Source organism: Taurulus bubalis (genome assembly GCF_910589615.1).
Source record: "Taurulus bubalis genome assembly, chromosome: 18".
NCBI classification, from domain to species: Eukaryota; Metazoa; Chordata; class Actinopteri; order Perciformes; family Cottidae; genus Taurulus; species Taurulus bubalis.
In genome coordinates this window covers 7,360,398-7,371,626 of record NC_136606.1, presented here as the reverse complement: position 1 = coordinate 7,371,626, position 11,229 = coordinate 7,360,398, and the positions used below count along the sequence as shown (strand labels likewise).

At 44.0% G+C, this 11,229-nt stretch overlaps 1 protein-coding gene across 1 annotated transcript; it reads left to right on the top strand.

Annotated features, from left to right (window-relative positions):
- Window positions 1-346: 346 nt before the first annotated feature.
- Window positions 347-10,672, top strand: emilin2b (elastin microfibril interfacer 2b; the record flags this gene model as incomplete). The annotated part of the gene is given in 8 exon segments (XM_079234397.1): window positions 347-465; window positions 632-757; window positions 2,069-2,250; window positions 2,368-4,020; window positions 9,045-9,272; window positions 9,275-9,388; window positions 9,600-9,716; window positions 10,013-10,672. Coding segments are annotated over 8 exon segments (2,844 nt in total). The 3' UTR covers window positions 10,318-10,672.
- Between the last annotated feature and the right edge of the window lie 557 nt (window positions 10,673-11,229).

Genomic DNA, 11,229 nt, shown 5'->3' with positions numbered 1-11,229 from the left:
GCATTGACATGCGCGCTCTGGATGATTACGGTGCCTCTCCGAAACCAAGACAATTATTACCCAAGTTTAGGCCTCCGGAAATCATGTAATCCTATGAGATTGTGTTTTTGGGATGCCGAAAGAGAGTTGAGTGTGGTCTTTGATGTGTGCGTGTGTTTTTTTTGTGCTCGCGCACGTGCAAGTGTGTGTGATCTGAGAAACGGAAAAAGGCATCTGTCAGTGTTGGAGGGAGTCCCAAAACGTCACATCCAAGGACGGTGGAAGAAGCTTGTAGGGCTGCGCACCGCAGAGAGGGAACAACACAACCAGACGGCCTTCTGGGGGATTTAAACAATATATTTTAGCCATGAAGTGCGAACTTATTCACTTTTTAATAGCGTTTCCTCTCATCAGCGGATCACCTTTCCAGCATGGTGTGTTTCAGGGAAACTCATATTCCGGCACCGAAACCCGACAGAGAAACAAGTGAGTAATGAATGCGTGTGAATCGTTTAATTGGCTCATTTACGCGTCTCGTTTATCCTCTTCTGTGCGTAAATGAATCCGGTCACTTGAGGAAACGTAATCCATCAAATGAAAAGGCACTGCAGCTCTCTGCATCAGAGGTGATTAACCGGTGGTTGTTGTGCAGAAACTGGTGCGCCTACGTTGTGCACAAGAACGTGAGCTGCGCCGTCGCGGGAGCCCCGCAGAGCTTCGTGCAGCCGGAGGTTGTGCCGTGTCCGCCGGAGATGCCCAACTGCGCGCAACAAGTTGTGTAAGTCCGGGACTCTTGGGTGGAGGGCGGGTATTATTTTGTTTTGTTATTATTTTTAACAATGTGAGGCTTCTATTGTGACGCAGTGTGAACCGCGATGTTAAAAAGCTCTTGGTCTATATAGTCAGCTGGTTCCTCCAACATCCCGTGTGTTGTGGTTTATGTTCTTACAGCTGATTTGTCATTATATAGCTATTGTTGGATTGTAGTTTAGATTATTTATCTTATTTAAGGCCAACACTGACAACGTTTTTGAGGAATAAAACCTCGAACACGTTGTTTTGGCATTATTTCATAATTACAGCACTGGTGTAATGGAAGAAGTGTTACCATATTTTACTTAAGTGAAAGTAGTAACAGTTTAAAAATACTCAATTAAATGGCTTGCATTTAAATTACTTATGGAAAAGTGCAAAATTATTAGCCACAAAATATACTTAAAATATCAAAAATATGAGTTATCATTATGCAAAATGGCAGAATAGTATTACTGGATTTTAATTAGTGATGCATTAATGAGTCAGAAGTGCTATGGCGCTAATTTCAGCTACTATACTTCTGGGTATCTTAATTTCCAAAGATGTAATTTATTAGTTGATTTATATTTTTGTTTTAAGATTTGAACCTGCAAAATAGCTGAAGCTGTCAAAACAATGTAGTGGAGTAAACCATGTATTTTACCCCAAAATGTACTGGAGTAAGTATAATGTAACAGTAATTGGAATCATGTAGAGTACAAGTACCTCAAAATTGTAATGAATTGCAGTACTTGAGTAAATGTACTTTGTTACATTCCCCTACTTTACAGGGCACTTCTTTACTTTGCTTTTGGTATTTCTCTCATCATTTAATTTCTTAGAAGAAACTTGACTTGGAAAGCGAAAGGATTATTCAGCCATCTGTGTTGAATCTTCATGAATGGCAAAAGTAGGAAGACATTTCTCTGACTTTGTTTTGCTTCAGTGTTCATTGTGCAACAAACGCACTGAGACGTAGTTAATCATGGAGCGGCAGGGCCATGTGGGCCAAAAGTGTCCTCATGAGTGGAAGCAGTGAGAAGTCTTAGCTGCTTCCTGCCAAGTCTCTCTGATTAATAAAATGCAAATTAACTTGTGTTTATCTCGTCTTAGTTGTCAACAAACAGATTGTATTGTGCTATATTGCTTTGTATTCCCGAGAGGGAGAGTTGCACAAAGTCTTACATTGAGCATCTAACGAGCATACTTATTATGATTACTCTACTAAGCTACAAAACATGCTATTGTGCAGCATTATGATGATTTCATGTCTTCATGTGTTAAATGCTTCCAGATATCGGACACACTTTCGGGCCACGTATAGGATTGCATACAAGACTGTCACGGAGCTGCAGTGGAGGTGCTGCCCGGGGTACCAGGGCCACGACTGCTGGGAGGTGAAAGACATTAAACTGCTCCAGGTGGAGCGCTTGCCTCATGCTCCCTCTACCTCTGGACATATCCCAGTGTCACAAGGTGAAAGACATGATTATAAAGAAATCTAACATGGAAATGGATCAAACTAAATTACGCAAGTAACTGCGGAAGAAATAAAAGCATTTGTGTCCCTCTATCTGTTATTTCTCGCTACAGCTCCAGATCGGGGCACAGAATCCCAGAGGAACCATCAGCGGGGAGGGGAAGGTCAGTTTGGAGGTCAGAGGGGTTACAAGCCAGCGGGGGGTCACGGAGGATCTCAAAGTGCACAACACCTGGAGGAGGAGGTGCAGCAGCTATCCCAGATGGTCCTTGACATGCAGGCAAGAATGACAGACATGTCTTCCAATCTGAGACTGGATTTCCAAGAGGATGCCAGTAAAATGCTGGTGACGCTGCTGAATAACTACAGACAGCCTGCCAGTGCGAGAAGCGCAGACACGCACACCGTTCAGGCGCAGGACTTCTCTTTTGTGAGCGACCCCACACAGATGGACGAGGTCATGAACAAGATCGGCCAGGTCACAGACGATCTGGAGTCAAAGGGCAATACCCTGGATGACCTGAGGGGTCGCGTCGACCGCCACGACGGACAAATTCACCTGTTGATGGAAGCTGGCCACAACCAGCTGTCCACTCCCAGTCCCGCTCCGCCAGCCAGTGATGCAGACCTGCGCGCCTACCTGGACGAGAAGATTAGCGCGCTGAGAGAGGAGTTAATGGAGGGCATGGACATCAAAATAGCCGACATGAAGAACTCGTGCGATTATAAAATCTTGTCTGTTCAGGAGCAGTGTGAGGGACAAGAAACCAACTACCTCAGCCTGGCAGAGCTCATGGACTCAAAAGAAACTGACCTCCGCAAGGAGATCCAGGACCTTAAGACCAAGCTGGTGGATCCACGAAAGCAAGACGCCCGTCTCGTGGAGAACCTTGAGATCGGTCTGAACTCCTCTGAGAAGACGGACGCTGCTCAGTGTCTCTCTGTAGAGGAGAAGCTGAAGAAGGAACAGGCAGAGGCCATCCAAGACCTGAGGGAGACTCTGGAAGACAAGCTGGCCTCCATGGAAGACCGACTCACCCTGTTGGTAGATACAAGCACCAGCTCCCCATCTGGCAGTCTTCTGACTGCTGTAGAAAACATCCACCAACAAGACTTCCAGAGCTGCAGAACCGCTATAGATGCCATGGAGACTCGTCTAAAAGCCCAAATAAATGGCCTTGGCGCCATTAAGGGGCAACACCTCATTTTCAGCAGCAGCATTGAGAACCTGCATGGCGAGTTGAGCTACCTGAAAGGGCGTGCAGGCAAGTTGGAGGACTCTCTATCGGATGTAGTCCACCAGCAGTCTCGGGTGTCTCTGATTCTCAACTCCACACGTGGTCAAGTCAAAATGGGGACTGAGCAGGAGGCCAAGGACCTTCTGGAGCTCCACAGGACTCAGCAACAGGAGCTGAGAAACCGCCTGGACGAGCTGGGCTGGGAGGTGAAAGCCGAGGCCGACCACTGCAGGGAGCAAACCGAAGACGTCGGGAAGGGGATTGCGCACATGGACAGCCGCATTGTTAGTGTGGAGAGTTTATGTGGCCAGTTGGAACCAATCTCTGGAAGCCTCCAGAGGATGAAAGAGGGTCTGAATAAACACGTCACTGGGTTGTGGACTTGTGTCAACCAGCTGAATAGTACGGTTAGAGCTCATGCCCGTGATATTGGAGGACTCAGGGGAACTTGTGTGAACCTCCAGAACCACATCTCTAATGTAGCCAGAGACCTTCAGGCGCAAACAACCCGCAGTCCTGGGAAAACCGGTAAGGTGCAATAAACTGACACATTTTATCGCCTTGAGGTGTGAATGAATGTTTCATATTATAGCGACGTTAAAGCAATGCTTACATTCCACTTAAATACTTTCTTCTTCTTAAAAATGAAAAAATGTAATCCCTCAGCAATAACACGTACTCTGGCACAAGTCAATTCACTCGTGAATTCAGCAACCTCCGGTGCTGAAAAATGAAGCCAAATGCCCAGAACTTCAATACCTCAAATGGCCACTAGAGGCCGGCTCCAAAATCAAGTCAAGCCCCATGGACCTCCATGTTAAAATGCCAACTTGACATGTTTATAGCCTGGTACCAACTGTCTTGGTCTTTCGCTAATATCATATCATGACATCTGTGCATTTAAATCCTATTAAGGCTTTAAGTTTGGTAAAACTAAGGGTTTGGTTGCTCTGAGTGACAGGTGGGTGCCGTCTCAGGTCACTAGCTGCTAGCTAGCACCTGGGTCCACCTCAGCGCCACCAACGATCCACCTCTTTGCCCATTTTCAGAGTTCGGCGCTGTCATCACTGCCAAGATGGCGACTGCTGGAGCCGCCCACTTTGAGCTCAACGGCCTGACCAAGCCCAAGTTGCTCAGTTAACTGACTACACTTTGCTTGTGCTACTGTATTATCCATTATCCTGTGGACGTCACTTGTGACCGTAGCAGAAGTTACAGTCTTGCTTTAAACACACTTTCCAGGTTTATATCAGATTTATTATCCACAGAAGTTGAAATAGTAAAAGCTTGAGATCAATCAAATAGCTGTAATTCCCCCCCGAACATTTGAGATCACCACTTTGACCGAAGTGCATTTGTTTGGTTGATTTATTGGAGAGGCTGAGATATTGGAGTGTGTTTCAGTATGTGAGTGAGAGGAAGTTGGATTTTCATGTAACCATGTTCTCAGCTAAAGGAGGCGGGCTGATTAAAGACACATGCTTTATTTAATAATCCCCACTTGTGTTGAGCAATGCCTTGGCATAAAGAAATACTTTTTTTTTTGTGCATCCAAGGGTGCATTTATGTGTCCATAAACTGTGTCCGTGTAGTCCAGTTGTTTTGGGTGTGAATATGAGCACATCGCGGTGATCTTTTCCACTGTGTTTAATACCATATATCATTAATGCTGGATTTTAATGTAAAACTGGTTGCTGTCAGCATATTTGAGAGAACCGATTTTCATACCGGTGCATATGTTGCATATTTTTCGTGTGAGTCTGCTTATTATTGGTGCCCATGAGACCGAGCTCGACGTCTCTCACTCTCACATTTGTGACTAGAAGCACGGCCTCAACGTTTACGAGCTAACTCTCTTCCTCTGGGACCAGCTAGTCTTCGGTTGCTGGTTCATGTGGAAGGTGATGCAGCGTGCGATCCAGTCCAGAATCTCAAGGGAGGTCCTGGTTCTGGTCCAGTCCAAGTCATTTGTGTCTGATTCATCTCTTTAGGTCGGAGATGCCAGTTTTCTCATTTTTGAGGTTGTGATGACTGGGTCGCCACTCCACCCCCGTGGTTGTTGTCGTTATATGGCGTCTAATTCATCATTCTGTCATCGGAAAGTTTTGCACAGTTATTCATGATTTCCACTCCGGCTCAGGGACGTTACCAGGAGCCTTTTCCACGTTAAGGCCTTGGCTCCTTGTTCGTCTTTGCCCCTCCAGCTTCCTCATCCTATTGTCCCCCTGCATATCTGAGGGGAGTGGATAATGCTGCTTGGACGAGTCCATTGCAGGGAGCCCTCCACACAGCTTATCACAGGAAGCACTCACGGCCGCCTTTCTATCGGAGCCAAGAGCGTCAGTGTGTTTTTAGATGAGATGCGACTGGACTGACATTTAGGACGCATCTTCAGTGCTTTATTTCACTGCCGACTCCTCAAGGCCATCTGCAGTTTTTCTCACATTGTTTTTTTATTTGGCTGAGTTCCCTTTCTGTGGAAATAAACAGTGTGAACTCTTAAAGCTGCACCAGGGTCCCAAGGGCCATTTGTCAATATGTTTACCATGATGTCATACCGGTAGTTAACCTTTAAATGAGAGAGGGTCAGCGAAGGCAGATGGCCATATGTCTTCCTTGAAATGATTTTGTTGCTTTCAGCGCTAATCATGACGTTCTCATTTTGATTTATTATGACAGAAATACATAAGCTGGTGAGGTTTTGCTTAAAAAAATATTCTTCATTCAACATTGGGCCTCCAGTGAATGTAAACAACAGCTGCTCTAAGTTGAGAACAACTGAACTATTGATTAATTAATAATTGAACTGAAATCTGCATGAACATCAATTCTTGGCCTTGACCCCAAAATGTGCACCATTTTCTAGCAAGGCACTGTTTATAAAAGGTTTCAAAGTTAGTTTGCATTATTGATCAATCAACCATTTAATAATGCTTTATAGATCGGATATAGTCCAAGAGCAACTTTTTCCAAGTTATGAAAAATCTCCATCATGTCTTCAGTTATAGATTTACAGAAATAGATTTTGGTCCAGATATTCTGCAGGTAGATTCGAGTACCTGAACCGAACAGTAATCTAAAAAGAAACAAACTGCTTAAGGACGATACACACTAATACCTTTTTTTTCAATATTTGTTTATTTTTATGAATTAAGCCATTTGTTAAAAAGTAAAACCCTTTTTCTCAAGAAAAACTGTTCGAGAAAAAAGGAGAAGATACGGTATATAAAAAATATCTACAATTTTTGTATTTTTAATGCATGATAACGGTGAAAACTGTTCTTATGTCTCCTTATTGTTATTAACATGTATAGTATGAGTAATTGATCTAAAAAAAAAAAGAGTGTAGGACCAGTGTTTGCATACATGGAGCCCAACACAAGTAAGTGGCACTTCCTCAGTTTGTTGGTGTGCACGTGTAAGATTGGTTCTAATCCTTCTCGTTGTGTTTGACACGGCGGCCTCAACCCACTTAAAGCATCCCAGCTCTGTTATGGGAGGTTCTGAGATAAGAAAGTGTGCTTCCCTGCTTCTCACAATGCTCAGTGGGTAAGATTGGTAAGGTCAATGACCTAAAGGAGATAAAGTAACGTTAAGGGTGACGCATTCTGGACAGCAGCCAAACATGATAACCCCGTGAACCAAAAACAAGATGAGACCTGACAGGATTCCCTCAGGAACAATAAAGCCTCGAGCGTTTGCTACTGATCATTTCAGACCCTGTTAGTGGGTGCTACATTTTGATAAATGTAGCAATCTTTCTTTAATCTGCTGAGGCTGGATTTATTGAATTTTTAAATCAAAATATTAGGAGCTTTGTGTGTTTCCCCTCCCCCATAAGTGAGTCATAAAGTCGGATGTGCAGTCACTGTCATGTGGTCTGTGATGTAGAAAGTGGCTGTCGGGGTCTCTGAGACCAACAACAAACCGAGGGTTTCCCATGCTGCTTTGCTGGAAGGACGGCCGACCCAGCTGCATTTGATTTGTTTACAGCTCACGTCTTTCATCATGACAAACGCTCCCGCGCAGCGTACACACACACATCCTGTGTTTGCCTCTTTTATCCTCGTTAAGTCTGAAAAGGCCGCTCGCGCACCTCTTTATATGAGGAGCGACACCGCTAACAAACGTAGCTTAGCGAAACATGTGTTTATGTAGACGTACCCCCATGTGCACCTTTATGGCTACACACCGGCCCCCTTTTCCCACATGTTGTGTTTAACAAGCAGACTTTTCTGGCTTCCATACTAAATGATCCTTCTCCTCGGGGGAGAGGGGACGAGCTGTCCGGTGATTGAACATGTGGCCGTGTCTCGGTATGCTGCTGGTATGCCTTTTATGTGCTGCCTTTTACCTTTTGGAGCCTTCGGGGCCCTGCTGTCCCGCTGTGGCCCCCAGCCAGGAGGGCTGATCTGTTGATAAAAGCCAGGGTTGGCCTCAGCTGTGGTTCTCAGGAATGCAGCGGTGCGTGTAGTTCAGAGCTGATCACCCTGTGATGGGAGAAGTGGCAGTGGTCTGTCATTTTCTCTGTTCATGTCCATAATAACAGGCTCGGATAATCACTCACTGTTCAGCTGGTAATGAGGGCCGACAGGAGTCACGAGCCTAAAAAAAAAACTAAAGTGGAAAAACAACAAAGAGCGAGATTAGATGTCATTCCTATGAGGTTTGTCAATGTTGGTTGGTGTGATAATCAACAGGTTGGACACTGTGGACCTGCTTTATGTCAAAAGTAGGAGGAGGAGAAAGTGCCTGATCGGGTCTACTAAATACTGCTATTAAGAACCCTATAATTAGTAGTTTCTGTGTCAGTGAGGTATTTGATCTAAACGAATTATACATTTTCAACCAAAGTGTGCAGTAGAGTTGTATGGTGACAATGCACGGTCAAGAGACTTGAACACCGTTACATACAGTATCTCCGGCTGCATCGGGACATTTGTTCAAAAAATTGTTTTCCTTCATGCAATGAGAAAAGCACAAATGAATGTGCAACTCAATAAATACAGTAATAATAAAACAGTTTTTAGACACAAAACAGACAAATCTCTCCCGTTAGATTGACAGTGAAGTTGAGAGTATTGCAAGAATATTTATGAATAACTCTTGCAAACCTGAAACATGATTGATCGGAGCCCGTTGGTTATCTAATCGTTCCTTCATGAATATGTTTTTTTATTTAATTTTTTACTTTTAGAACCGGTACAGTACTAGACCATTGTGTACGTAATATTTCCTGGTGGACAGCGTCCTCAGTAGAATAGCTTTAACTTGTCATAGAGCAAGAGAAGCTATGTGTACTGTAACTAATAACATCAATGGCATGGACAAGATTTATTACGGGGGAAAAAAACATAATTACAGTAGATATTCTTGTACGATGACTGTAATTGGCCCAAAGGTCGACTAATATAATGTAAATGAATGGCCATTCGTCTCTCCTGCTCATAACTATGACTTGATTTATGCCCTCCAAACATCTGGCCCTACATCAGTCTCTCTCTGACCTGCAGCCGCGTCCCCATCCCTCACTCCATATCTGTCTTTTTCAGGTGTTCAGGTATCTGTGGAGGACGCGGGGCTCCTCCAGGGTTCAAGTAAGAGCCTCACGGGGCCGGTTGCTCCCCCGGAGGCGTCGCTCCCACAGCCGCCCGTGATGGAGACCGGAGAGGCGGGACCCCCCGGCAAGATGACCTCGTCCAAACTGCCCAAAGGGACGGACGGCAGCATGATGCCTGTTCAGGGTTTTGCTGGCGCTCCAGGTGAGACCCACACATGTCTGCACTCTCCTCTGCAGGTTATCCAAGGATTATTTCATGTATTTTTTTGTTTTATTTCATAGCCACCCCAGTCAAATCCACTGATTCGCTAAAACACAGCACGCTGGTCATCTCAGGTAAATGCTCCTTTAAGTCTTTTTTTGTGTGCTGCATCACATTTGAGCCTCTCCAGAGCGGATGAAAATATGTTTCCTTGCATCAGCAGGTGTGAACACGTCCCACAGACTATCATCACAGACGGCGTCAGGTGAGGATTTAATCACCACACAGGTTCCTGCCTCTATTCATACAATATTAGTCATCTCATGTTTCCTGTCTTGTGTTCAGGTGACAGGGTGTCGTTCTCCGCTGGTCTGACTCTTCCTCCGTTCCAGGGAGAGATCGGAATCATTCGATTCAACAAGATGTTGGTCAATGATGGCGGACACTATGACGCTCATACAGGTAACCTCAAAGTAGAAGTGAGGGTGATGGGACTGTGGTTAGTTTGGATTAGACTTCTTTACTGTTCACGCACATGGAAATATATATTTCACAGACATGCATACACTTAAATGAGGATTTGTATCCATCTTGATGGACATGGATGTGTCCATATTTAGGCCAATCAATACAATAATTGGAGAGTGAAGATGTTAACCTATCAGTAGGATTACACTTCATTGAAATCTATAAACTAAACAGCTGTGAAGATGTTTTACAATGCAGTGGACATTAACATCAGTCTGTGCTGTTCTCAGGTATCTTCACGGCTCCGACAGACGGCCGCTACCTGGTGACCGCTGTGCTCGTGGCCCAGCGGGGCGAGCGGGTGGAGGCGGTCCTGTCCGTGTCCAATCGCAGCATCCAGAGGTTGGACTCCAGGGGCTTCCTGTCACATGATCAGTGTAGCTGCAGCAGCTCCGCCTCTCTGAGCCTGGTCCTGTCGCTGAGGAGAGGAGATCGAGCGGGACTGGTCATGACTGGAGGAAAGCTGGCCGTCTCGGCCTCCTCTGAGACCCTGTCCTCCTTCAGCGGCGTGCTTCTTTACGCCAGCCCGTCCTAACGGCAGCCCTGCGCTCGTGAAAGACATTATGCAAGTGGAGTATGGTGCACGTCACTGGGGACACATGGTGATATATTTCATTATCAGGAGGGAAAGACAACCAGCAGGAAACAAAGAGAGGGAAAAAGCTGTCTCCAAATTATGAATGAGATTATTTCTATTAGTGCTAATATATAGTGTGCTTGCATTGCAATTATTTTATATATATATATATTTTTGTTTATGACCTAGATTTTACAAATACATATTTGCTTGTACATTTAATTGTCATCCACTGTTCATCAGTTTCTTCCTCAATAATTAAAAACACCACCTGGTAATTGCTGATGTTAATTAATTGTTGAATGCTACAATTTTAATTCCAGTCAATTTGTACACTTACTTATGAAATCAGTGACATCGTTTGTTATTTTCTTATCCTACAGTTCATACCAGTTTTCGTTATTGCAGATATCTTATTGGAACTAAAATAGTCTTTAAATGTTCTTTTAAATACAGCTTGTGCTTTTATTCATCATCAACCATTTGATTCAACAGTTTATTAATACAATACATAGTAAATATGATGTGTACAAAGTTAACTTTCAAATCTAAATGACTTTTCCTGAGCTCACTCTCACTGTCTAGTTTTTGAGTTCTCCTCAAAGTTCATCACTTTCATAGAAAGAAGGCATTCAATTTGACTTACAGCTGTCATTGAGTGTGAAAAGGACAAAAAGAGATACAACATTAATATACTGTAGTTTTCACAATGGCAAAATCAAAAAGTCTTACAAAGATGAATTAATAAAATATATGTATTTAATGTCAGTCTAGCTAAATCCTGATTTTGGAAAAATACGTAATACCAAATAGCAGCAGTATTTACCGTACGCAAAGTGCTTTTTTCTTTAAACTGCAGTTATGCAATTA